At 41.7% G+C, this 25,400-nt stretch overlaps 1 protein-coding gene across 4 annotated transcripts in view; it reads right to left on the bottom strand.

The window, feature by feature from the left end:
* Positions 1-24,145, bottom strand: part of CDH8 (cadherin 8) — a 377,020-nt gene extending 352,875 nt beyond the window's left edge. For 2 of the 4 annotated variants that reach the window (XM_082368897.1, XM_082368899.1), the window contains exons 1-2: positions 23,726-24,145; positions 9,131-9,581 (exon numbers count right to left, since the gene is read on the bottom strand). In XM_082368897.1, coding sequence (XP_082225023.1) covers positions 9,131-9,382 — 252 coding nt within the window. In that variant the 5' untranslated portion in view covers positions 9,383-9,581; positions 23,726-24,145. Of the gene's footprint in view, positions 1-9,130; positions 15,128-23,725 lie in introns of those variants that run through there. The other 2 variants (XM_082368900.1, XM_082368898.1) reach the window with 2 other exon arrangements.
* Positions 24,146-25,400: the final 1,255 nt, after the last annotated feature.

Below are 25,400 nucleotides of genomic sequence, written 5' to 3'. Positions count from 1 at the left end.
ACTTTAATGTCTCTGGCTAATGTCATCAAGTTCACAGTCTCCACTAGATATTCACAGCCAAAAAAAAAAAATAATAATAATAATCTATACAATACAGCCGGGTTTTTTTTTAGGATTAGAGAGAAATAGAAATATGCATCCAGTGTTTTATTCCCTGCTGTTCCCCCAATATTCCTCAGCCCTTCTGATCAGGCTCATTTGGATTCCGCTATTGTCTCCCACGGAAGCCCAGTGACATTTGATGCTCTGCAGATTTCAGAACACATCTGCCACGCTGTGGTAAATACATGCAGCAGAAAAAGAAGTCCACGGATATGAACAGGAAACAGTTCCTGTTAACTAATCAAGTTTGGGGAGGGGTGTTCCACAGACAGTAACCTCCCTCTGCTGTCACCTGCAAAACAGGGGAGTCCCATTTGCAAACTGGTGCCACAGCCTGCTGTGTCCAGCACTTACTACAGGGGTGCAAATGAGATAAGCAGCGGCTTCTACCCACAACCTTGCCTGGGGCTCTTGCAAACACCAGCTCCATGACTCTTTTCTTTAGTTGAGTGGTATTCAAAATTTACTCAGGCTGTCTACAGAGAGCAAAAAGCATGACTTGCACTATCCCTGGATTAATTGATGATTGACTGATTTCTTTAAAAATATGTATTTTATGCTTTAATGTGCATAGGAATTACCTAGGGGCTATTGTGAAAATGCAGATTCTGATTCAATAAGAATGAAATTCTGCATTTCAAACTAGCTGTCAGGTGACGATGCTGCTGCTAATCTACAGACCCTCACTTTGATTAATAAGAATGTAGTGTATTTTAGTTCTCCTCCTAGATACATCTAAGAAGATTCTTAAATGTTTTGAAATGTGAGTGAGGTAGTAGCTGGTGCTGATGAGAAAACATACCCATATTTTAATGAAATATTCAGATCTTTGAATACTGACAACACTGTCTTTAATACATTTCAAAATATTCAAAGACTTAGTTAGGAACAGGAATATATATAATCAAATTATGCCAAGGGATGAGTGTGTGTGTGTGTGTGTGTGTGTGTGTGTGCGCGCGTGCAGGTGATTTTAAGTTAACTATAGTATAAATAATATGTACAGATGAAAAATGCTGAAATATTAAAGAAACTGCTATGTAGAAAACATGTCTAGCCAGGCCAAATGAGATACTGTAAATGCCGTTAACACTTTTATCTTTCTTAAATAACACAGTACCTTAAATAACGTTTCTACACTATTCTTACTTATTGAAATATTAAAAGCAACATGCAGGCTGACTGCATTACTTGAAGACTCCAAAGATAGTTCCCAATTTCAAGGCCAAATACAAAATCTTCATGAGATAGTTTCCCATTTCAAGGCCAAGTACAAAATCTTCAATTTTTGGTTAATATGTGGTCTGTTCCATGGTAATGAAAGTCATTTAACATGCATACAACAGTGCAGCAAGACTGTGGCTGTTCTTTCTCTCTTCATCGTTTCGTAAAAATGATTAAATATTGCTGGCACTTTAATTTATTAATTGATGAGACTGAACTTCCAAAGGTTTAACACAGGTGTGGTTTAAAATAATAAAAAAGATTCTATTAATATTTACCAACTGATTTCACATTAAATGATGGTCCCCATGAATTTGCTATCAATACATGGCATTGGTTTAAAAAAAATTGAACACTATAACATTGTCATTTATTTTTCTCTCATTTTATTATGTTTTACAATGTAATAATAGCAGAGTCTAGAAAATAAAATGCAGAAAATTATAAAAAAAGAAAAAAAAAGATAATCCAACCACATATATTGGAAAAGAAGTTTTAGTATATTGGTATATGTCCTTTTATTGATTTGTGGTACAGTTATTAATATGAATTAATGTCAGGCATTAACCCCTTATTTTGTTTGCTTTTTCATATTTATTTATTTTTTGGCTGCATCAGGTCTTAGTTGTGGCACGTGGGATCTTTCGTTGCGGCACGTGGGCTCTTCGTTGCAGTGCACGGGCTTCTCTCTAGTCGTGGCACGCAGGCTCAGTAGTTGTGGCGCGCGGGCTTAGTTGCCCCGCGGCATGTGGGATCTTAGTTCCCTGACCACAGGTCGAACCGATGTTCCCCTGCATTGCAAGATGGATTCTTAACCACTGGGCTACCAGGGAAGTCCCCCCTTATTTTGTTTTTAATGAAGGCTACATGATTATTATTTATTCATTAGATAGAATCATACATTTGGGATTTTTATAATCTTACGTTGTTTTCAACTGGGGAAATCTTTATATCAGAAATAGTGGATAGTGGTTATAGATACGATTAGGATTCTCCTTACATTAGTTTTTAAAATCAAGAGTATTGACTTTGTTTGTGAAAATTGTTGAATATGGATGATCAGAGTGATAGGTACAAAGGAATTGATTGTTTTTGTTAATGTTTGATTATATTTTTTATGTACACATACATATCGTAATAGATACATGCCAGGTACTCTGTTCATATCACATATGCATTTTTAAGTTATATTCTATACACATTTTATATCTTGCTTCTGATATTTATTCAGTTGCAATCATGTTCCCATGTTCTAAATTTTAACCATTTTTGGAGGATTCATACTATTCTGCTATGTGATGCATGGAAAGCTTTCCCAGTTGTGCAGCCTTTATGTTTGCCCAATTCTTCCCTCTGAGCTTTGGCTTCGTATTTGTGATAGGAATCAATTCTCTGCTTTCTTTCTTTTCCACATTGAATACCTTGGTGCTATTTATTCATAAAATAGGGTGACATAATCTGGCTTTTTCACCCACAAACATATAACTACTAGCACTTTGCTTCAAGTGGGAAAAGTATCTGCCTCAATGAGATGACTCTTCAAGAGGACCGACAAAATGTACAAGACTCTTCTTGTAAGTCTGCATGAATTTACTTTTCAAGGCATCTACAGAGATAAGCAGATTATACACACTCTCACTTGGCCCCCTGGTAAGGAACAAAGATACAGTTTGGCTGTGCCCGAGAGGCTGTGTGACTTTCCCCTCCATCTACCTTTGTAGCAGAGGTGAAAAGAAACAGAGTGAGAGTCTGGGGGCTACCAAGAGAAAGAATTAGGAGATGTCTTGGGATTTTACTCATGTACAAAGTCAGCTAATAGACTGTGTGTACGTGTGTATGTGTATGTGTGTGTGCATGTGCGTGTGTGTGTGTGTGTGTGTGTGTGTGTTGAGGGTTTCTGCTAACATACATGACTAATACTATTCCCTTTTTTTTATATCAGCATCAAAAGACTTCCAACAGCTCTGGGATGCTTGTTATTTCTAAGTTGGGACACTGGGCAAAAGGCAGACAACCCTTGTTGTTTGGTCAGATTGAGACGTGCGATGCTGACTTGCATTCCTGCTAAATTATTGGTGCACAAGTCTCTGTCTGAGTAGGCAGAAGCTTCACGAAACTGACAGTGAATTGTTCTCGCAAGGCCAAAGATACAATTTGGCTCTGGCTGCGTAGCCCAGTGCTCTTAACATGCAAACAGCCAGCAAAAATAATGGCATGTCAAGTGCAATTTTCTCACCAGCCGCTGACACCGTAAACTGTAATATAGTGTAATTATTTGGCACCCCGTGTCCTTCATACTAAGCACCACCCAAATGATTTCCAAGTTACGGCGAAGAGGGAAGGTTAGAAGGTCAAATTTAAAGAGAGAAAATGAGTCAGTACCTTGGAGGGAGAGAATTATAAATAGATGTGGCATCACCAGTGAGAGTTATATCCAAATAAGGAACTGCTCAGAAATCCAGGTAGGAGGGGAAAAGGGAGGAAAGAGAGCAGAGGAGTTTATGTAAGAAAGAGGATTTAGGATAGAACTCTGACCACCTGGAAAGCAAACCGTTTTTTCCCAAAATAAAGCAGTCTGAGGAACAGAGGATCACAGAAGCACAGAACAAGAGCTAAAGGAACTTGGGTAGATAGAGGTTGCACACATTTTTTCTTTTTTATATTGCTTTCTTTTCCTGTTCCACAGGGATCTGTATCTTAAATATAATTCCATAATCCACTATACAATTACAAGTGAGGAAACTGCGCCCGAGAGACGTGTGACTTTCTGTTCCAGTTCCTTCATAGCAGAGGGGAAAAAAGACAGAAGCCAGATCTCCAAGAGACCCTTGCCCATCTTTCTACCTGATTCAAAAGATCTCAACCCTAGTTCTCTGTCTTCCAGTTACTCTGACCCTCTCTCAGCTCCTTAAATAGTCTTGTGCATATGCTATGTCCTCTGTGGGAATGCTGTCTTTTTTCAACCCTGCCCCTTAGTTCATTGTTTTGGCATCTCAGCTCACAGGTGATTCCTTTAGGGAAGATTCCATCATCCCACCAAATAGACCAGTTTCCTCTATATGTGCTTCCATAGACCCATATTCCTTCACTTCAGAGTACTTATCTCAGTTTTAACATGGCATATGTCACATTATGATTATTTTCTTAACATCTGTCTCCCCCTAGTAGCCCATTATGACAGAGGGCATGGATCTGTGTTTGCTCAGAACTGAGAATCCACTGGTAACAACACTTAGGAGATAGTAGGTGCCCAATAAATATTTGTGTAATGACTTGATCGATCACCCTCCTGACTCACAGCCAAGGGCTCTCAAGATGGCATCAAGATGCCAGCCTTAAAGAACCCATGCACATTTCATCCCAAGGACATTTTTGTCTCGGTTACAAGACTTATGAAAAGCACCATGGGTTTTCCTTCTCTTCCTTTTCAAAACCAGACAAATAAGAACATAGGGTGAAAGGTCCCATGTACCACCTTATTCTCTTCCAGAATTGGCAGAGAAAGTCAACACAGGAGGTCCTGGGCAATGCAGAAATCTAAATATTCATGTGTGTACACGACAGGCTCCAGACCACCTTGTACCACAGAGAGCTGGAGCCAGGAGTGGAGTCTGTTTAGCTGCCATTTGTTTTTCAAGAATTCAGAAAGAGTTTTGGTCTAGTTTGTGACATAAGCACAAATGTAAGTTTGCAGAAGAATTGGAAGATAATGGAATCCCCAGCCTGAATTGCTTCATACCACTAGTAAGGGGGACAGCCTCCAGAGAGAAGACTCTGCAGCCTTCATAAGGAGACTTGTTTTAACAAATTAACTTATTACTATTACTACCTCAAAGAAGGACTTTTAAAATCAATACATAGAAACAATGTTTAAACTACCCAGCAGGTCTCTAAAATAAACAACTGAAAAGGAGAACATGACAGCAATGTATTGCCCCTTTGGTTGAAAAATGCTATTTGTATTAAAGCTGATTGGGTTTATCTTATTTTATAAATTCCTCCATTATTTAGGTGAATTATTCATTCACTTATTCATGCAAAATATTTATGAGCTCTCCCTATATGCAGGCAGTGTTCTAGGTTCTGGGGATATTCAGTGAAGAACAAAGGAGACAAAATCCTTTTCTTTGTAGAACTTACATTCTAGTAGGAGACAAATCATAAACATGATAAAGTATGGAGTATGTGAGACAGTGATCATCAGGAAGGAGAAAAAATAAAGCATAGTCAAAGGGTATGAAATATCAGAGATGGGACGTTTATATTTTAGACAGAATGGGGCAGAGAAGGCTCTGTAAGAATACAGATTTCAACTTCATCTTAATTCACTGAGAAACATACAGGCTTATGCTGCTTCTGATCAAGGGGACCCTCAGTCATCCCACCCTATCGCCATGATGTTGCATAAGCCGAAATCTATCCAGCAGGGGCACGTAACTTCCCACTCCACCCCACGCCATCAAGCTGAGTGACAGTTACCCTTCAAGACACATGGAAATATCAAACATCACCTCCATCCTAAGCAACCTGGGCTAATTGAAAGGGCCCCTCTTTAGGCTCCCAGAATCCTGTGCTCACCTAGTGATGTAGTTGTCAGTTTGTCCATCACTCCAACTACACACACACACACACACACACACACACACACACACACACAATTAAGACTACAATCATGACTACAATTGCTACGTGCAGGCACTGTGCATAAATTATTCTTATCTACTTGTGTTCATCTTATTTGGATACCCCTTGAAGAGCTTTAGTTACTTTCCCAGGGTAAACATCCAGGAAGTGGCAAAGCCAATATTCAAACCTCTGCAGAGTCCATCTCTAAGGCTTAGTTCTTTCTCTGCATCTAGCTGCCTACCAATATAGTAAAAACAGACAACGAAGGATGTAAGGGTATATGTGAAGCTCTGAAGAGCCAATCACTTAAAAACTGGCTCTGCCCTTGACCTTGAACTCAGTCTGCCAGGCCCGAGGCTCCCACCACGGTGACTCGCAGGAGGGCCTTTTAAAGAGCAGGTATGCTCACAAGTAACTAATGCTTCTCAGCCAGTTCCTGGGGAGAAGCCCAGCGATGAAGTGGTTGAGAGTCAGATGTGGAAGAGCGTGCACACAGATAAAACATTGCAAAGCACCCGTGGGCACCCTGATACGGATCCTCCCCACACTCAGCCTGACTCATAATCAGCAGCAGTCACCCGAAATGCATTTTGGGCTTTGCTACAACCCAAGATCCTCAAAGGCCAAGCTGTAATAATTCAGGAGCAATTTTCTTTAAGGGGAAATATATATGATTGGAAATGTTTGCAGAAAAAGTTCTTCAGAAGTAAGTTTAACTCAGATTTAACAGTCGTTTGGGGATTGGCCATGTGAAGAGCAGCCATCAAGGATCAGAACCACTTTGGCCGTTTCAAAATCCTAGGGCTCACCAGCAACATTTCTGTCATTCAAAGAAGCATGGATTTCTCAAGTATTAGTAAGTCAAAAAAGGATAGTAAATGCCACCTTGTTTGCCTCTCTCTCTGTTGCTACATTTAAAGAATGGAGGTAAAATTAGTCATTAGAGCCTGAGTCTAAAACAAACCCCAATTTAATTACTTTTTATAGTCAGATAAAAATGGAAAGTTCTTCTGGGAATAGCAAGTTTGTTTATATTACACAAGATACCATCAGTGTGATAGACCTCCACAGAGTTCACTAATAGAAACAGGGAGAAAATATCCATCAATTATATATGTATGCATGTACCGTATACCCAGAATTTCATATGGTATGAAAACGCCTTGCCTTAGGGCTGGCTAAAGAAGTTTTGAGTATCCAGAACATAGGAATTTAAGAACTCTGCATTTTATACTCAATAATTCTTAAGTGCAAATCATAGTTTAAATACATGGTAACTAGTCACTAAGATGTAATAGGATACAGTGGATAAAATTATGGCCTTGGGAATCCCCAACCTGATTCAGATTCAGATCATTTACTAGCTCTACGATCTTGGTTTACTTTATTAATCCACCTAAGTCTCAATTTTTGCACTTAACAACAACAACAAAAGATAATGTGGTCAAGAGCCCCTATTCAAAACACGCTGGGTCAGATGTTTTGGAACTGAGAAGTTTTCACATTTAGAAATGTATTAAGGTAGATAAACTGTATAGTAAACAAAACCTTCAGCAGAGTCTGGGGCAGCACTCTGTAATCAAACACATTAACATTTCTGCTGGGAAATATATGAACAGTCACAGTAATGGGACGCACTACGACTATAGCCTCCAGTCAGTTCTGCTACCTGAGAGTGTATCAAGCATATAAAAAAATACTTTTTTGTATTTTGGACTTACAAAGAAAGGAATGTAGACCTGTTTTATACACGTATTGTCTGTATATATGTACATATGCACACATATACACATATACATATACATATAAAGAGCGAGGCAGATGGAGCTGTTGCTAAAATCAAACAGGACTGTGCCTACAAAGTGCTGCTATGATAGTGCTCAATACAAAACAGTACTGACCAGAATGTGAATTGCCTGAAGGCAGGGATCACTGTTTTGTTCATTGATATACCCCCATATGCCTAAAAAGGTATTTGGCTCAATAAATATTCTTTGAATGATTCATGACACCACCTCATCCAGATTTCCCTTGTCCAAGTAGAACTACATGAAATGAAAAAGCATAATCCTTGGGGAGGCTCAATCTGCGTTGCAGGACAATGAGGTAGAAGCAGGAATGGAATCAGAAGTTCCTAGCGAGACACAAAGTGTTAACTCAAGTCTTGAAGATCAATATTTAATTCTTTTTTTAAATCACTGCATTTGGGAAATGCATAATATTGGCATGATTCACTTCTGAATCCGACTTATCAGGAAAATCAGTCCTTGGCAGGCTCGTAATTGGAATTCTACCTATGATGATGGTGAGTGTTAAAATTAACAGAAGCTTATGAGCGATTCTGAGGAATAAACATGTATAGTCTTCAATAACCCACAGTGAAGCTCTGAAAAGCAGGCAGCCCTTATCCACCCAAGGAACATTTGTCTAACCTGCCAACAGCAACAAAACAAATGTAAATCCAGTCTAACACATATATGCACGTGCACGCACGCGCACACACATACACCACACACGCACACCACTAAGCTAAAATTTTGATTCTATACATTTGATTCCATCTGACAATGAATGCAACAGTTTCCTATTGCAGAATTTACTGAGTTACAGTAAGTACAAAGCACTGCTAAGCACCCACTCCGAGAATTTCCCTTTCCCCGTCCTAGGTTAATAACTGAACCAACCAACAAACAACAAAAAGAAACATAAAAAGGAGAAAAATCTACCTGCAATTGGAGATACATGGCCTCAAACTAAAATGGAACAAAATAACATCTTAGGAATCCAGGTGGTAGAAATTCAAACTGAGCAAAAATGCATAACTCTTCCAAGCGCTATAAGTTACAGGAAAGGTTTGGCATGCAGATTTCTTGTGTGAAATGAGAACGAAAAAGCTTATTTGTGTATGCATTACACAAGTGTTATTAAAGCTATGATATAATAGATGGGGAGGGTGGGAGAGATGGGGAGGAAGAGCTTTCCAGAGAAGAGCAGTTAGTTTACATTTAAATCTGTTACCATGGGATTATTCATATTCCTAAAGAAACCAAGAGGTAAACTAACCATCTGGCCTAAAGTACTTACAGCTAAGTGTGGCAACAACTATGACAAGCCTAATGTTAAAGGTCTAGGGATCAGGAACAGATCCCGAAATTGGGACCTTAAAAACGAAGCTTACCCGGCCAACAAGGATCGGTTCAGGTCCAGAAAACTCTTCCAGGACGAACATTTGATTCCAAACCCAGCCTCTCTTGGAACGGTTCAAAATCCGCTGTTCTTCATTCAGCCTGTTTAGTTCCAAAGGGGATCCACTCATTAAAACTGGAGACTGATTCATCGGAGTCGTGTAAATGCAAGGGGGAAGAGTAATCCATAATATTATTAATGGAGTCCAGAGATCCAACAGCATTTCCGCTAGCCGTTCTGGCATGGTCCCCCCAGTTAAGCAAATCACCACGAAAATGAGACAATTATTTTGTTTGCCTCTGGTCTGCAGCCATCCAATTCATCATGCAGTGCCGAGCATTTACTCACAGCTCTGCCACGTGTTTACAGCACAGGAAACAGACATCATCTAAGCAGCTTTTCTAAGACCACGATCCATTGGCTTTCCTTCTCATTGAAATCTCCTGCAAAAACAAGGAGGAAGAAAGATAAAGGTCCACTCCAACAGGTTTTAAAACAAAATCACTGGTTTTCAAAAGCATGTACATGAACAAGAGTAGGCATTTCCCAAACCCTTGAGTCAAGAAAGTGGACCTGAAGAATTAGAACAAATAAGCTAACAGTTCTTTTTATATTGTGAGCTTTATTTAAATTTTTGTATTAATTTTTGTATCTATGTTACTTATCAAAAACCGCTTCAAGTTCTCTTTTCCCTCCTTGCTTCTTTCCTTCCTCCCTCCCTTTCTTCCTTCCTTTCTTCTTTCTTGCCTCGCTTCCTTTTCTCTCTCCATTACTCCCACTCTCTCTTTTCTTATAGTCGTTTTGGTTGTAATGCAAGTTTGGGTGTTGCCAATACTTTCCTGTATTCTTGTAGAGATTGCAAGCTTCCTTCCTCCTTCCTTCCTTCCCCCTTCCTTCATTTCTTCCTCTCTCCCTTCCTTCCTTCTCTTCCCCTGCCCCCTCTCCACCCCCCCCCCAGTTTAAAAATAAGTTCTAGTTCACTTTAGGCTGAACTATGTGAATAAACTAGCCTTTAATGGGTAAATTTTTTTTAAAAATTACAAATGAGAACAGGAAGGGAAATAACCCCAATTTTCAAAGTCGTAGCTGCCGCAACCCATCAGAAGGGATTGTCCAGTTCAGGGTGCAGAATGCAACTCTCTGCCAGGATGCTAATAAAGAGTGAATAAAATTAGAATGCTCCCGGAGAGAAATTCTGTAATGTCCAGCATGTATGTTATAATCAGGACAGTGTCAAGGCTCTCATTCCAACTGTACAGTTTAACAGGAGATTTAAATTATGAAAAGCTCCTTTGGGAATGAAATATGGTAAAAATACAATTTTCAATTGAAGAGACTCAGAAAGGGATGGACAAAAAAAAAAATCCCCATTATCTGAGGTGTCAAATACATTTTTTTGCTTACCTTCAGCATGGCAAAACGTGTTTCTTCCCTCTCAACAAAATTATTTTTAAAGAAATAATGTTCACTGCATATCCCAGAGAGAAGCCTTGCTGAATTAGATTAAATGGGAAAATAATTCCTCAGGACACTACGGGGAACAGTTTGGCTCAGGGAATTCACAATGGGGTAGGGAACCTTTCCCCCTCTAGGTCCCTGGTTCCATTCTGGCTCAGAATGGGAAAGCAAGAACGTCATTACATTGGCTGGGCTAGTGAGTGGTCTTAGTGAAGCTAGCTGAAAAGGGCAGACCCAGATTCTGCTGTAAAGACAGGAAGGATCTGATCTAACAAGATGGTCAGTGGAGTCGCCCTGCTTGTCACTCTTTGCCTGGGCTCAGCTCAATCACTGGGACTCTCTCTGTACCTCAAAAGAGGCCCCACCCTGATAAGTGCATAGGGGAATCACTGCAAGCAGCAGTTGTTCTGGAAACTAAAGGGAAGACAAGCTTTCCATAGGGAACCAACTCAGAGCAAACAGAGTCCAGAACAACGTCCCAACTTTCCCTAGAATTGCAGTACACGCAGGGAAATAAAAAGCAGATTTCACAGTAAGGCTTTCCCTTATCCCAGTGTGAGGGCAGAACTTTGCAGGCTTCAAATTGAAAACAAAAGTCGAAAGGTCTTGATAAGAAATCGTGAAATATTAATATCGTTCTGAATTGCCAATCCACTTAAACAACGTTAATAGTTAAATACTTAAACAGCATGTATAACACAACCATCACATGCCATGCTCTCCTAGACATGGAGCAGGGACGGTGATACAGGACTGTCACGTTATTTGGCAGACTCTCTGTTTTACAGGCAGAAAAGCCTGGGCTTGAATCCCAGCTCACCCCACATGCTGTCTCTGTAATAATGCACGAACTACTTAAGTTCTCTGAGAATTTGCATTTCTTTTCTGCAAAATGGCAATAATAATAATTCCTACTTTCCAGGCAGTAGGGTGATTCACAAACAAGACTCATGTGAAGCAGCCAGAACATGGGAAGCACTCAGTAAGCTGCGGTGCTTGTGGTTTTCCTGAGCCAGACTGGGAGGATGGTCCTGACACCAACCCTTTGGTTAAAAAAGTCAAATGAAGGAGCAAAGAGTTAAGCTGTGTGACCTCAGGAAGGGTAGTCAAGGTACGAGAGTCACACAAAGTTAGTCAAAAACCTTCCTGAAGGTGGGATGTGGGAGGATGAGGGTGATGCTGGTGAGAGAAGGGCTGGACCATACTGGATAGAAGGTGATAGTCATTCTATTCATAGAGGCTCTGCCTAAACACTTCTCAGGGAAAAGAGACTTATTCTCTCCAAACATACCCTGCTCCATGCTGGGCCATATCTGAATGTTCAGAAGCCATGTAGACATCATCGAATGGCCTGAGTGCTATAGAGACAGAACCGTGAGATGGTTGTGAGAGTTTTCTCTAACACCAGCCAGAGTGGGCATTGAATTCCAGTCAGAGAACTACCTTTACCAGTTGCATAATTGGGGGCCAATTAACAACAACAACAATTAGAATTATATCTACCTAGCTGGTTTATTTTGAAGATTAAAAAAGATAATCTTGGTAAAGTAACTAAGAAAAGCTAGAATGGACAGTTATTTTTAAATTGTGCCAAATACTCTGCAAGTATTCTCTGGCATCTACTCTGTTGTTAATGATTCTGGGATAAAGAAATTTAATCCCAATTTAAACTCCTAACAGACACTTCCTTGATGGAAGCCACCACGTGGATGGAATGCCACCGAACCACTCAGGATGGAATGTGACACAATTGCTGCCCTACCTGAACTCGCCAGAATCAGGTAAAAAGTAATGATAGACCCTGAAACAATTTGATACAATAGCATAGCTTCACTAGTTAGAATGAAGGTATTAATAAAGGAATATATGCATAGCCCCCAACAGTATCCATTAACACAGTATCTTACAGTTAGATAAAGCTTACTATGCCTTGTACTGTTTTGCTCAAAACTGAGGTGCAGAATAATTAAATGACTTGCCCAAAGAACACCTCCAGTAAAGAGCAAACCATTGTTTGAATCTAGGTAATCTAACTTCAAAATTCTTTCTTACCACAATCCCTTCTCTTATTACATAAATATTTGATAAGCATATACTGTGGGTCAGGCACTAAGGCTAGGAACACAAGCAGATCAGAGTTCTTATGTTCAGGAAGCTAAGAGTCTAATGGGTAAAGACTAAGAAATGGATACTTAAGAATATTTTATTTAGTCTGAGAAGGGTTAGGGTAGTACAGAGAGACAGGTATGCCACTCATCTTCACTGCCTTAAAGAAGGCTTCCTGCAGGAAGTGTCATCTAAATGTTGAGAAGGAACTACCCAATGGCAGGGGGAGCAGCAGGTGTAAAAGGACATTTAAGTCAATCAATGGACAGGAAGGAAACCACCACTAATCCAGGATTTGTGAATGAATCAGTAACTAGGGTAGTTGTAAATCATTTCTTGTCACATCATCCAATCCATGGCCATGGTATCTTCTCCCTACCCACCAAATCATCCTAATCATGGTCTCCAGAGTACAAGTCAAATCAGTGCCCTCTTCTCTGCCAGTTCTTTGTGAAGAGAAGAGCATGTTTGATTTCCAAAGCTTTGAGGAATAAAAATAAGTGCCATCCCATGGAGAGGGTATGGGAGATAGCAAACTGAAGCACAATGAGATTGGTATTTTAAATAATGTTTAATTTTCACTTAACTAAATACTGTCAGAGCCTGAGGTCATCTCTCTGTTAAAAAGGAAGACCAGCAACAGTTAGAGGCAAGGGTGTGTTGTGCAGTTAAATATTTAGCATGTGGCTCTCTAAAAGAAAAAAGAATCCCTGATTTTTGATTTCCATGATAGAAATACTTCGACCGTGACCAATTTCAAGTTTTCAATGTGACCACTAACCAGGTATGGCAGTTTGAGAAAATTTAACAATCAGCTCTTGTTAAGCCAAGAGTCACCTCCAGAACACCCCTAGGTGGGTGCTTCTCAAACTTTAACGTGCATACAAATCCTGGAAATCTTTCTGAAATGCAGATTCTGATTCAGTAAATCTAGGGTGGGGCTTGCAACTCTGCATTTCTAATAATCTCATTTGTGATGCAGACGTTACTGATTAGAGGACCATGGTTTGAGAAGCTTGGAGTTCCAGAGAATAAAACCACCTCCTAACTCTGACCTTCTTCTTATGAAGACTTGAAAGATTCAAAGGTGTGGTGAGAAAGTCACTTCCTCCTTAGTGTCATTTAATGCCATGCCCATGAACTACTTACTAGCATGGTACACACATATATCAGACTTCGGGAAACCCAGCACTGGAGTGTATGAATAGACGGGATTTTGCATGATGTCATAACTTACATACTTAACCCACTGCATATGGGACACTGGGAAAACTGCTCCAATAAGTGGAGTGTTCCCATGCATGCTATCGGGGGTGTTGAGACTTGGCCTTCACTTCAGCGAAGTCTATTACTCAGAGAGAAATGGGATTCTACTGTGACAATTAGAACTGTACTATTTACATGCAGGCACCTCTGCCACGGGCAGAGGTAATCTATCCTCTTTGATGAGGACAGAATAGCTTTATAGGAATTCTTGAGATGCAACCGAATGTTATGTTACTGTTATCAGAATCAATAAACATTGTAAGAGTAGCTGTATACACAAACTGCTTAACTCTATGCAAGGAAGAAGAAATTGAGCGACGTTTGTAAAAATCAATTTATTTTTAGATTTTCTAACCACAGTATGTACGTCTGGCCAAGCAATCCACTTGATTATAATGCTGCTGCATTGATTTACACCCTGGGAAATGAGATGAAGAGATTTTACAGTCTCTCTGGAATTCTTACAAATAAGTAACTCTTTAGAATTCCCCCAGAAGATGTCTTGTCTTACGTAAGATACTTACAATCCAACTTTTCATTCACACTTACGTTTTAGAGATAGTTTTAATTACAGCCTGGTCTGACCCCACTGACCCCAACTTTTTTTTAAGGTGAACTCAGTCAATTTTCAGATATGTTAAGTCATTATGCAAAAATTTATTACACCATCGATTTGGTAAACAACATGGATTGAAGTTCCCAATGATGAGCCACACTCTGAAGCCTAAAGTAAAAATGGGCTTTTACCAACACTTTAGAATTCAATCCTGCAGATTATTTTGGTTGACAGGAAATTACGCTTTTATTATCCACTGGGCTTAGTGGCCACAATATTTCATGGAAGCAAAAATGACACAAAAGACCAGAGAGTTTCTATTAAAAATGTTTCTGACCTTGAATTTACAGCCATTAGCAGGCTGCTTCAAAACAGGTAAATGCACACTAAATTCAAAGTGGTGTTTCAGCAACACGGGGTGTGTGGTTCAGCCTGTGGCCCAGTGCAATTCACGCCAAGCCCTGGACTAGAGAGGAACAATACTTGCATGTGTCCAAATATAAATAATGCAAGAGAATCACCTTTCCTAAAGCCTTCAGAATTCCCTGACCAAATTCCCTTGGCAGGATAGAATTTGATTTTTTTTTCTTATTTACACACACACACACATTTATCTTTCCCTCAACCACAGCACATCTGGACGTCTTTCTTTGGCATCAGATCGTACACTTATCCAGCTGTCTCTCTATCCAAAAGCATATCATTTGCTTGTTTTGCCACTCAGAATAATACCTGCCAAATCCGGTCTTTGCTGTTATTGACAAGCTATTGGTTTTCTACTGGAAGCTTTGGTTTTCCTCTAGTTGCATAATTACTGGTTACCATGGCAAAAATAGATAGATAGATAGATAGATAGGTACATGCCCTCTCCTCATCCTTCCCCAAGATGGAGTCATAACTTTGTCTTTCACATAGAAGCTTTCCTGCTATAGACATTTCAGAATGGGGTAACAAAGACAGGAAGGTCAAGTTCCTTTTTCTAGTGTTTATAGACTCAGAACTTTATTTAATAAACTTTCTTACAATTATAAGGTTAGTTAAGATATTGACGCTGAATCTATCCTGTTGGATCTTCTTCAGGCAGAACTGTCTTGAAATCACCTCACAAAGATGAATCTAAGTTCCACACTTCCCTTGCCGATTAGACATAGTAGTGCCAGGAAGTCATTTCTCAAGCGTAATCTAAATCCTTCCTTCTCCACTTAAAAGCCACATCCTTTGCTGCCTTTAAATCACCTGCTCAAAATATAATAGTCAAAGACCTAATGAGTGAAAACAATTTGTGCTGGCCCTTCGCTTGAAGAGGTCATGGAGAAGTTGTGACCACTGGTTCACCCATGCGCTGGACCCAGGCAATCAAAGGCTCCTTAGCCCTCCCAGTCCTTGGAATGCACGTCCCGCCCACTGTTCCTGCCCTAGGAGCCACTTCAAAGATGTAGCCTTGAGAGAGTCATGCGTTATTGAGACCATCTGGACGGTATATGTGACTGAACCCCGTGAATGCCTCTATATGAATAAACTTTAAGACTCTGGCGGGCAGGTGCAGAGATCTTGTGGTTGCCCAAGACAAGCCTCATGTGTAAGTTCTCTTGCTTATTGACACTGCCACCTACCAATCTGGAGTGGCCTGCCTCTTTCTTCAGTCTTTCCTGGTCCTGCAAGTACAGCTTTGAATTTCACCGCCTGAAATTCCAAGATTTCAAACCAATGCCCCTTTAAATCAGAGTAACCACTAGGAATCAATCTTAGTCTTGAGAATCCTGTAATACAGCTGAACTGTGGGGACACAGCGATTGACAACACTGACTCTGGAGTCAGACAGAAGTCCTCTGAATCGCAGTCCTATCGTTCCTAAGATAAGTGACCCGGGTGCATTTATCTCAATTGTGGCAGATGAGGAAACTGAATTGAAGGATGGTGAAAAAAATTAAATGAGAGAAGCCTTGTAAAACTCTTTGTCAATGTAGCTATGATAGTTACAATTTATTGAATGTTTCACCTGCTTAACAGAGAATCTTGACTGATTTTTTTTTTTTTTGACTGAATTTTTAAAAACTATTTTATGTCAATTTCTTGCTGGATTACATCGATGGGGAAAATTCCAGTGATCTATGTAAACAGGTAATAAATAAAATAACTTTTCCCAATTCTTGTTTGTTTTTTTTTTTTTTAAAAAGGCATGAACCAAGTGGGATATAAATAAAACGGCATTTTACAAATAGCTTTCCCTACCGACAGCTAACATAGGCTTAATGACTTCAAATAGTTTTATGAGGCCTCTAAAGGGTGGTATTTTTAAAAATTTTATTGAAGTATAGTTGACTTATAATGTTGTGTTAATTTCTGCTGTACAGCAAAGTGATTCAGTTATACCTATCTATATTCTTTTTCATATTCTTTTCCTTTATGATTTATCACAGGATACTGAATATAGTTCCGATGCTATATAGTAGGACAAAAGAATGGTATTTTTAACCTACCCCCACCCCGGGGTCAACCATGTCTCTCTTTTCCACAGGAGACATGGCATTGTCCATCACCATTTCTCCTGAAAGGGCAAAATGCAAGCATTACACATCTACACCGGAACTACTCACTTTCAATCAAATTGTAATCACTCATTGAAAAAGCCTTTTCTTCTACAAGAAAAATTCCATTTCATGTCATAATCATCTAGTGAATTCTCATGAGAACGGTCTACGTGGGAAGTCCCTACTAATTCAAAGATGAGGACAAAGTGATATCTAAACATTTCTCAGACAGGAGTTCAGAGAAGATAACCCTAATTAGAGGTTGGGTTCAGGTAGTATCTTCTTCCAAAGATACTTAACAAAATTTTTGTATGTATTTCAAGAAACTTTAGCACTACTGATGATGGTTAAAAATTAGAAGCGCTTCTTTCTTGCTTAAGAAATGTGGAAATGGTTAAAATCAGATATATCACATAACCAGGGCTACAGAGTCTGTAATACTGAAACTGAAATGCAGCCAAGTATCCCAGACTAATAAGTCACGATTCTGCCAATTAGATTATACTCTGTAGTAACCACCCTTACAAGTGCACCTTACTGTCATTCTTTCATGTTTCAAAGACTTTATAGCTTAAAAACCACCCACTGGCACTGTTACCATGAACTCCATATGGACACAGATGATGGATGGGTAGACAGACAGCAAGCAATCATTTGACAAAAATAATATTGAGATATCACACCGAATGTATAGTTCCTGAAAATCAAATTGCTTATACAGATACTAAAATAAGTATACTATCTTCAGCTACTATATTTTAGTGAAATTCAAAGACACGTATATTTTACTACTCTAATCAAAATAGGTATGAATTAATTTTTTTCATATTTCTGAGCATCCCCATTTTAAAGATGGGAATACTTGGACACAGAAACGTTAAATTGTTTGTTAAGCTGAAACAGCAGTGGACTGATAAAGAATGAAATGTGCCCTTGTAATTTTTACATTAAATTTTGGAGATGAGGTTGCATAGATAAGAAAGAAAAACATTCCCTTATGCTATTTATATCATTCCCCCATCTACTTATTTTATGTTACTTGTGTCACATCAGGAATCAAATAATTATATTTTATGCATGAATTCATCTAGAAAGAAACAATGCATGGAAAATATGGTGCTTACTGCTAATAGAATATGAACATAGCATAACATTTTCACTTAATGATATACATAGAATTAAGAAGATTCCATTTAATATTCCTTTGGAACACATTCCATTTGCTTAAAATATCAGTAAATGCATCCCTGAGCACCTTATCATGGAGCCTATTTTTTTTTCCTGTGTGTATTTGTGAGGGCCAGGTATCCTGCTGATTAAAATCAATACAGAGGAGTCTTCTAACACACTTGGACTTGCAATTCACATGAGGTTGATATGAACTGTTCAAATACAATATATATTAAAGAGAGAAAGAAGAGAGAGAGGGAGGGAGCAAAAGAAGGAAAGAAGAAGTAAGCTCTTCCTCACGTACTTCTTTATACATTCTCTGCAAGGGAAAGGTACAGACACTTGAGTTATATATGCAACACTTCCATAATTAGAGCATTTTTCCCAATAAAATATAACTTTGCATCACATAGAGTTTAATAGCATTCTTGATGCAAGTTTAGTCTTGGAGGCATTCTCAATTTTACAAAGCTGAATTAGGTCATTTTTATATGTCCATATCATATGGAAAAGCTGTGTTTAAGAATAAACTTGGGACAATTTATGAAATTTCTGTAGAGAAAATTGAGGTAGATTGTCACAATATTGGACTTTGGATATAATTGCATCCCTCCTTCCCCTTTACTGAGAATACACTAGAAAAGGAAAAAAAAAGGCATAGTGTTTGCTAGTCATTAATGCATTAAATCAATGAGCACTAACTATGCTTTGCCCTCAACCAACCACCATTCTAGCATTTGCAGTAGTCTTTAGCAAGGAGGGTAGGGAAGGAAACTGCTTGAAGGCTCTAAACACAAGTGTTATTCTTTTATGATGCTGTCCAAAGAGATATAGAAAATCACAGCTATATATTTCTACCTACTAATAGAACTATACAAAAAAGCAAGACTTCTAAAAGCAAGAAGGAGGATGATATTTGTGATAGGGAATAGCACATGACATTTAAACTCAGGAAATAAAAGCTTAGGACATGATAGAAAAAGGAAACTGTGTTGGCCCCAGTGCTTTGCCATGAAGAGGTGATGGAGATTTCGTTCACAGCAACATGTGGGAGAAGCAGCTAAATGGCATCCCTTAAACTTATTTCTTTTCTGACCTTCTGAAGTTGCCAGGTTCAACTAATTTTCTCCTCCTGGTTACATCTGAAGCCAGGTTCCAGGGGCAAGAACCAACAGTTCAGCAGAGATATATTGCACACATCACATCATCAACAACTTTCTATGGCAATGAAATGAGAGCAGACTAATAGCTCTTTTGTTAATTAAGCCCCACGACATCAGCTGATGGCCTTGAACCATCAAAATATTATTCTATTTCACAAATATACATTTATGAGATTCTGGAGAAAATTTTCCCACACCACAAACAGATGTATTTGCTTTAAAAGACTAGTCAATATACAAATCCAAGAAGCCAGGAGGGCAAATCAAATAATCTAAAGCTGATGAAATGGCAAAGGGAATATGATACAAATCTCCTACTTGAACCAATAAATGAGTCAGTTATCTAGGGACGTTTTCAGGTTTTCTAGAAGAGGTGTGTGTGCGTGTGTGTGTGCATGCATGTGTGTGTGTGTACAACACATAATATAGAGCAAAGGAATCAGCTTTGGTTTAATTCTACACTCTGTAGGTGGTGTACAATACACCAAAGTTAGAAGCCTTTTCCTAAACTAGAAAGCAAAGTTAGTCCATTTCAGCTGTGAATGCCAACAGTGCTGAAAACAAAGAGAAAAGTGCATTTTTTCCTGCTTCTCTGAATAACATTGTAAGAAATACAAAATTATCAACAGCACCATTGAGCAAAATATTTTCAAAAGAAAGTCTTGGGATCTTCGATTGCATCTATAATTTTTTTTTTCTGCGCGGGCCTCTCACTATCGCGGCCTCTCTTGTTGAGGAGCACAGGCTCCAGATGCGCAGGCTCAGTAATTGTGGCTCACGGGCCCAGTTGCTCCGCGGCATGTGGGATCTTCCCAGACCAGGGCTCGAACCCGTGTCCCCTGCATTGGCAGGCAGATTCTCAACCACTGCGCCACCGGGAAGCCTGATTGCATCTATAATTTAAAGGCTATTCTGATTATGTTTGTTCCTTGATTTGTCAAATACAAAACTTTGCTGATGGGGCAAGAAAGAATGGTTGGCAATACAAACTGAATGTCATTTTACCCATGAAAAGCTTTTGATTGTGCGTGGAAAATTTGCTCAGATTGGAATGTTGATTAAGTCATAAGGTGTGCCACCTTGAGTAGAAAAATAACGAAGGTTATTATTTTTTTCTTTAAGGCATTAGTTTACTTCTAATGATAAGGTTACTTCTGAACAGTTGATGAAGTATGGATTCTCACTTTTCTGTATGTGCTTGTTCCATTTTCCTCACCAATAAACAGTGAAAGGAACCTGGAAAGGAAAGCCCTGAGGTACAATTTCTTGAGTAGAATCACTATACCCTCCTTCTTTGGAGTTTTCTGGCTTTGTTCCAACAATCAGGTGCTCCCTGCTAACCAGGAGCATCAGACTTTAAATCTATACAGAGTTTACAAGGAAATGTTGCACCATGAGTATATTTATGTAACAGTGTTTACAAAATGCCTTCTCAAGTGGTCTATTACATTCTGGGGAGCATGTTTTACAGGTTGTTTAGTTGTTTTTTTATTCATTTGTTTTTTACTTAGCGCATACTGCCATTGGCTACTTAAACTGTGTTCGGTGCTAAACTAAGGGGCTGCTTTAGATGAATACTGTCTTGACCAGAGTTCTGCATGATGCCCAAATAAAGTTAGTTTTCAGGTTAAAGACTTCCTTCCCTTTCGAGTTGATCTGTGTAGAGCAGGCAAATGGAGCCGCTATTCCAGTCAGGGCTGCTATAAAATTGTTCTTCAGCTAAATTCATAAGAGCTCAAGAAATGTATCCTGGACACCAAAAACGCAGCCAAAATATATTAAGAGTCTTGGGTAGAGAGATCTACCCATTTGGGGTCTTGAGAGTTTTAAGAGATATAGATTATAAGGCAGAAAAATTGATTTTTAAATAGTAATAATAACTGGAAATATAAGATCTAGGTTGAAGGGGAGAATGATTTAAAAGTTTGCATGACAACATTGCAGCACAAATTTCAGTGTCTCTGAAATATCTGGCTTATTCGTGATGGTCACAGGATACCTTAACGCCCATTTGGGTGGCTGGGGATCAGAATGAGGAAGATGAACTGCTGCTGAACAGCCCTGAATGAAGCAATCCCCTGAGTTGCTGGGAAGGCTCTTCTCTGTTTTCAGAACAGATTTTCTCAACTCCAAGCCCTCTTCAGAGTCCAGGAAAAAAAATATATCAAAGGTAATTTAAAATCCTGCGACTGCTCCAGCATGAAATGACTATGTGACGGGGAGCTTCAAATCTGCTAAAGCAGAATTACAGAATATTATTATTAGTATTACTATTTAATAAGAGGGATAGCCCTAGAATTTCTTTCAGCCACAGAGCTCAGGGAAGTGGAAAAACATGTCAGGACATGATGATTATGGAGAACTCCCTTTGAGGGGGTAAAAGAAAAATGTAATCCTCAGAGAACATCCCCGAAAGGTATCAGACCTGTCAGTAAAAGAATCTCTCTCTCTTTCTCTCTTACACACATACACACGCACACACTAGATAAAACCCCTGCAAAACTGGACACAGCTGATGAAAAGCAAAAGCCAGGCAGAAAATTCAGTTGTGTTTGCCATGAACGACAAGGCTCATTTTGCATGCAGTGAGGTACAGCGGCCAGGTTGAATGGATGGAAAATCCCACTCTCGAATCTTATATAAATATCTCTTTCCCACACACAGTTTTCCAGTTGAAAAGCTCCCATAATGAAGCCAGAGGTGACAGCCAAGGGAGGGTTGTTAACCATAGAGATGTCTGTCAGGATTGCTGTAAAGAGGGCAGGCGCTTTCTAAGGGCCCCAACCGTCCCCAATCCCTCCGATCTGCTTCGCTGTGGTACCGATTCGAGAGGGCAGTGCTCCTATGCCTTCTCCAGCGTCCCCGTTCCCATTCCCGGCACACAAATACTGTGAAGCCGGTGACAGAAAGGAGCCGGCTGATCTGATTAGCAGCTCTGGCGCGCTAAGGGATGGTCGGATCATGCCTCTTAAAGAGGAAACTCTTGTGGAATCTTCAGGAAAGGGTAGTAAAGTTGAAAAGACCGTTTCTCCCTTGCTTGAGTATAAGCTCTCTCCTTTAATTGGAGCTGAAGTGAGCAGCTGCCAGCCTGATTTTCCATCACCGACTAATGTGCGTTTGCAACAATAAACAATTAATGTTGTTTGATATCTTACATTTAGCAACCCAAGCAAACAGCTGCCATTTCGCCTCGGTAAGGCAAACGGCTAGTCCTGGACGTGCAGCCGGCTCTATGCCTGCGCGGAAGGGTCCACGATAACGAAACTTTGAGGTTTCTGCCAGATTGGATGGGGAAGGCTTTGGTCTTGGGGAGGGAAAAGACGCAGGAAATTATGGATACCTGTTGGCATCATCGTTGGCGGAGGCAGGTTTTCACCGGCTCCCTGGCTTGACTGGAGCCTGAGAGAACGGGAGCAAGTCCCTTATGAACCTGTTACGCGCCGGCAGAACCCAGGCAAGAGCCCGCTTTGCCTCGGGTCCCGCGAGGGGCGCGGCCCGCCCCGCAAGGGTTCGCGGACGGGGAGGAGCGAGATGTCAGAAAGCGCCCTCCGGGCTCTGCCGGCGCTGGGAGAGGGAGTCTGAGGGAGCCCCTGGCTCAGCTCAGGAGGCCTCTGTGAGCGCAGTGTCGCGGGCTCGGGGAGCACACTGCTTGGGGGTCCTGCCTGGATGCGGGGCAGCATCTCCGCGTCCGCAGAGCCGCGGGGCGGCTGGGGAGCCCGGCAAGTTTGCAGCGGGCACCGCGCTCCCGGCCTGGAGGAGCCACTTGTGGGAAAGCCTCGCGCTGGGGCTCTCGCAGCTGAGTCGTGGCCCGCACGACCGCGGGGGTCGCCCTCCCTCTCCTCGGGGGTGGGGCGGTGCAGCAAATCAGCCAGAGGGCACCCCCGATCCCCTTCCCCTCCTTTCTGCTCGGGCTCGCACCTGCCTCTCATCCGGCGGCGGGCGCTTCCCATTCACCGCACGGACCCCGCAGTGAAGGCGCCCGGCTGCAGCAGCGCCTGCCTGTGTCGCGAGGCGGCGAAATCTCCAGGCGACAGCGAGGGAGCCCGGCAGGAAAACTGGAGGGGCACAGCCCGCTTGCTACTACTCCACAGAATCTACTGTCAGAGCAGGTTGCAAAAAATCGTCTGGCAAAACCCTGAGGTGATCCCATCATCTGTTCATAGCGGGAAAGAAGACACAGCTCAGCTCCGCACCCAGGCGGCGAACCCGCATCCACCAACCGAGAGAAAGGAGGCGCGCAAGGTGTCGGAAGGGGCATGGGGATTCCTAAAAGAAAAGGTCCCTTCTGGGTCCTCGGGGCGTGGATTAAAACGAGGGGGCGTAGGGGGACCACTTACTCTTGCGGGGCTCCGCACCGGCGAATTTCAAGCCCCTTGGTTCACAAATGGCTGGAGGGGCTCGAGGTCGGCTCCCGAGGGCGGTGAACACCGAGCGGTCCCCGCGCGCTGGGCAGGCGCCTCCAGATCGTGTTCATGCCTCTCGGAGCTTCGGGACTTGGTGCGGAGACGCCGGGCGGGCGCGCCGGGCCCTGAGTGTCCGCAGCCCAAAGTGCGGCTTCGCTGGGTGGACGCTACTGTCCGTGCACAAACCGGCGACAGGGGTGAGCTTCGAGGAAGCAGGGAGATTCCAAATAGATTCACGAATTCTGGGCTGAGCGCTCCGGCGTGCGAGCCCGCCTGCCTGCCAAATGTAACTGTGAAGTGATGTGGAAAAGTGAGTCTGGTGCCTCCCCTGACGGATCTCATTGGGCAGAGCGAAGAGGCAGGTCTACCACTTGGAAATTCATGTAAGCGGGCCCCCTCCCCGCCCCCGCCCGGCATCCCGCCCCCCCCCACCCCACCCCACCCCGGCGCTCCGGCGCGCTCGCTCCTTCGTTCTCCCCCGCTACCAAGTGGGCGCACAACTTTTCGCTCCTCGCTCTCGAGCACGCCCTGCGCGTCTCCGCCCCGGAGCCACTCCGGGAAGATGCGCCCTTCCGTGTCGTGCGAGCAGCCCGCGGAGGGCCAGGCTCCAGGATAAGGGCTGGCAGACGATAAAAGGATGCGGAGGAGGTACCCGCGAGCTTTCTCTCTGAGTCTTCCCTGAGCTCTGAGGCTAGCGAGATCTTGAAAAGAATCCCAGTGATACACGGCTGTTTTTCTTGGGAGGAAGAGGACGCGACAGGGCAAAGGGGTGCGCGTGGGCAGCCTACCTTCTCTTTATGCCAAGAACCACGAGGGGACCGAGTGGAGTGTTTGTAAGGCCGCTGCCTGCTACTCAGACGCTGTGGTTTAGAGGCCGTGCGTCGTGGTCCTGTGGGTGGTGCGCATTCCTCATATCCCCAGGCTTCTACAGCTTTAGGGCGATGGGATGAGGGAGCGCAGACGGGCAGCCACGAGGGATGCGTAGTAAGTCCGTGTGAAAAAAGCAGAACTTGCTTGGGAAATAAAGGGAGGGACCACTAGGTCTTCTCAATGTGCCCTTGCCTCCAAATCTCCTCTCTGGCACCATGCTTGCAGCTCCTCTGCCTCCACCACGAGATGCCCTTTCAAGTCCTTTAATAGACTCCACTCAAACCTTGAGAATTGGCCACCCTGGGGTAGAGACAGTGCAAGAAGAGGAATCATGAATCAGGAGGTCCAGATGTCTTTTCTTCTCATCAATGGGGCAAACACGTAGAAATATGCGGCCACTATGATCATCTTTTAATAAAATTCGTGAAAAATACGATGAGCCAATCTTTTGTTTGCTTGTTTGTTTGTTTAACTTCCCGCCACAGGACACTTAGTCCATTCTCTGTGCACTAAAGCTGAACTCTGAGGAAGGGTTTTACTACCTGGGGACAGAGCCGGAACAGAAAAAGAAAGGGTATGGAGAACCAGACACAAGGTCCGTAAAGCTTGTACTGTCGGACTCAAATTAATGAGACAGAGTGAAGAGAATGAGAAAACAGACATAATATGCTTATAATATTTATGCAAAGTTGACTATTTTGTGTCTGCTGCATCTACCATCCATTGGTGAAATACTGAA

Source organism: Balaenoptera borealis, assembly GCF_965194805.1.
Source record: "Balaenoptera borealis genome assembly, chromosome: 19".
In the NCBI taxonomy this organism is placed as follows: Eukaryota; Metazoa; Chordata; class Mammalia; order Artiodactyla; family Balaenopteridae; genus Balaenoptera; species Balaenoptera borealis.
Note: the sequence above shows the minus strand (reverse complement) of the source record. Positions and strands in the feature narration are given on the sequence as shown.